Raw genomic sequence first — 1180 nt, forward strand, 5'->3', positions numbered from 1 at the left:
GGTGCCCCCGCCCCCCATGGAGCGTGGGGCACCCACCGGTCTTGGACTCTTTCACGTGGTCCAGGTTCTGCCTGGTGTTCACACCGAGGTCGTGGAAATCTCGGCGGCGACCTCCTCGCTCCGCTAAGGAGAGCTCCTGGAATCCAGCGGAGATCTGGAGCTCTTAGAGGAGAGAGGACACTGTACCCCCCGCAACACGCGGGAGCCGGACAACAGGGCCCGGGGGGCGTCGTCAGGAACACGGGTCCCTGCCCGGGTGCTTCTCCGTGCAAACCCGTCTGCAGCTGCGCAGTCTGCAACCCGAGCCGGTGCCCGGGCACGGCTACCCCAGCCTGGACCTCACTCCGCGTCCGAGGACCAACGCCACGCGAGGGACCGCGGCTTTGTCGTCCTGTGTCCAAAGCTACCCCGGCCCCGCCCGGCATCACCAAGGCTGCTCTAACGGGCGTGAGACGCAGGCGCACGTCACCCCCGTGCAGTGCGGCTCAGGGAGGAGGGACGCGGCCCCGGCAGCAGGCTCACGGCTGGGGGAGAGGACACCCCCTGGGACTCACAGGACCCATGTGGCCCTTCATTTGGGGTCTGTGCACCGGCTGCTGGCCCACGTCTTACTCCACTCACACCCACACCCACACTCACACCCACACACACCCACACACACCCACACACACGCACACACACACACTCACACACACGCACACACACGCGCGCTCAGACACACACACGCGCACACACACACGTGCTCAGACACACACACACGCACACACACGCGCGCGCTCAGACACACACACGCACACACACACGCTCACACTCACACACACACGCACACACACGCGCTCACACTCACACACGTGCTCAGACACGCACACACACTCACACACGCGCGCGCGCTCAGACACACACACGCGCGCTCACACTCACACGCGCTCAGACACACACACACACTCACACACACACGCGCTCACACTCACACGCGCTCACACTCACACACTCACACACACACTCAGACACACACACACACACACACACACACACACACACGCGCGCACGCGCTCTGCGCTCTCCGTCACCGGGCGGCCTCTTCACCTTGTGACTTGGCTGTTGCTCCCACTGGTCCTCTCTGCCGCCCACGGCCGACCAGGTCCGCGTCCGACAGGGGCTGCTGGGGCCTCGGCTGGCT

The 1180-nt window shown here is 65.4% G+C and overlaps 1 protein-coding gene across 1 annotated transcript in view; it reads right to left on the minus strand.

Moving 5' to 3' along the window:
* The window catches only part of PIWIL1 (piwi-like RNA-mediated gene silencing 1), a 14548-nt gene that overhangs the window by 9019 nt on the left and 4349 nt on the right, over positions 1-1180 (minus strand). The window contains exons 2-3 of the mRNA XM_005886302.2: positions 1087-1178; positions 33-162 (exon numbers count right to left, since the gene is read on the minus strand). Coding sequence (XP_005886364.1) covers positions 33-162; positions 1087-1178 — 222 coding nt within the window. The remainder of the gene's footprint in view (positions 1-32; positions 163-1086; positions 1179-1180) is intronic.

This window comes from Myotis brandtii, unplaced genomic scaffold (assembly GCF_000412655.1).
Source record: "Myotis brandtii unplaced genomic scaffold, ASM41265v1 scaffold97, whole genome shotgun sequence".
NCBI classification, from domain to species: domain Eukaryota; kingdom Metazoa; phylum Chordata; class Mammalia; order Chiroptera; family Vespertilionidae; genus Myotis; species Myotis brandtii.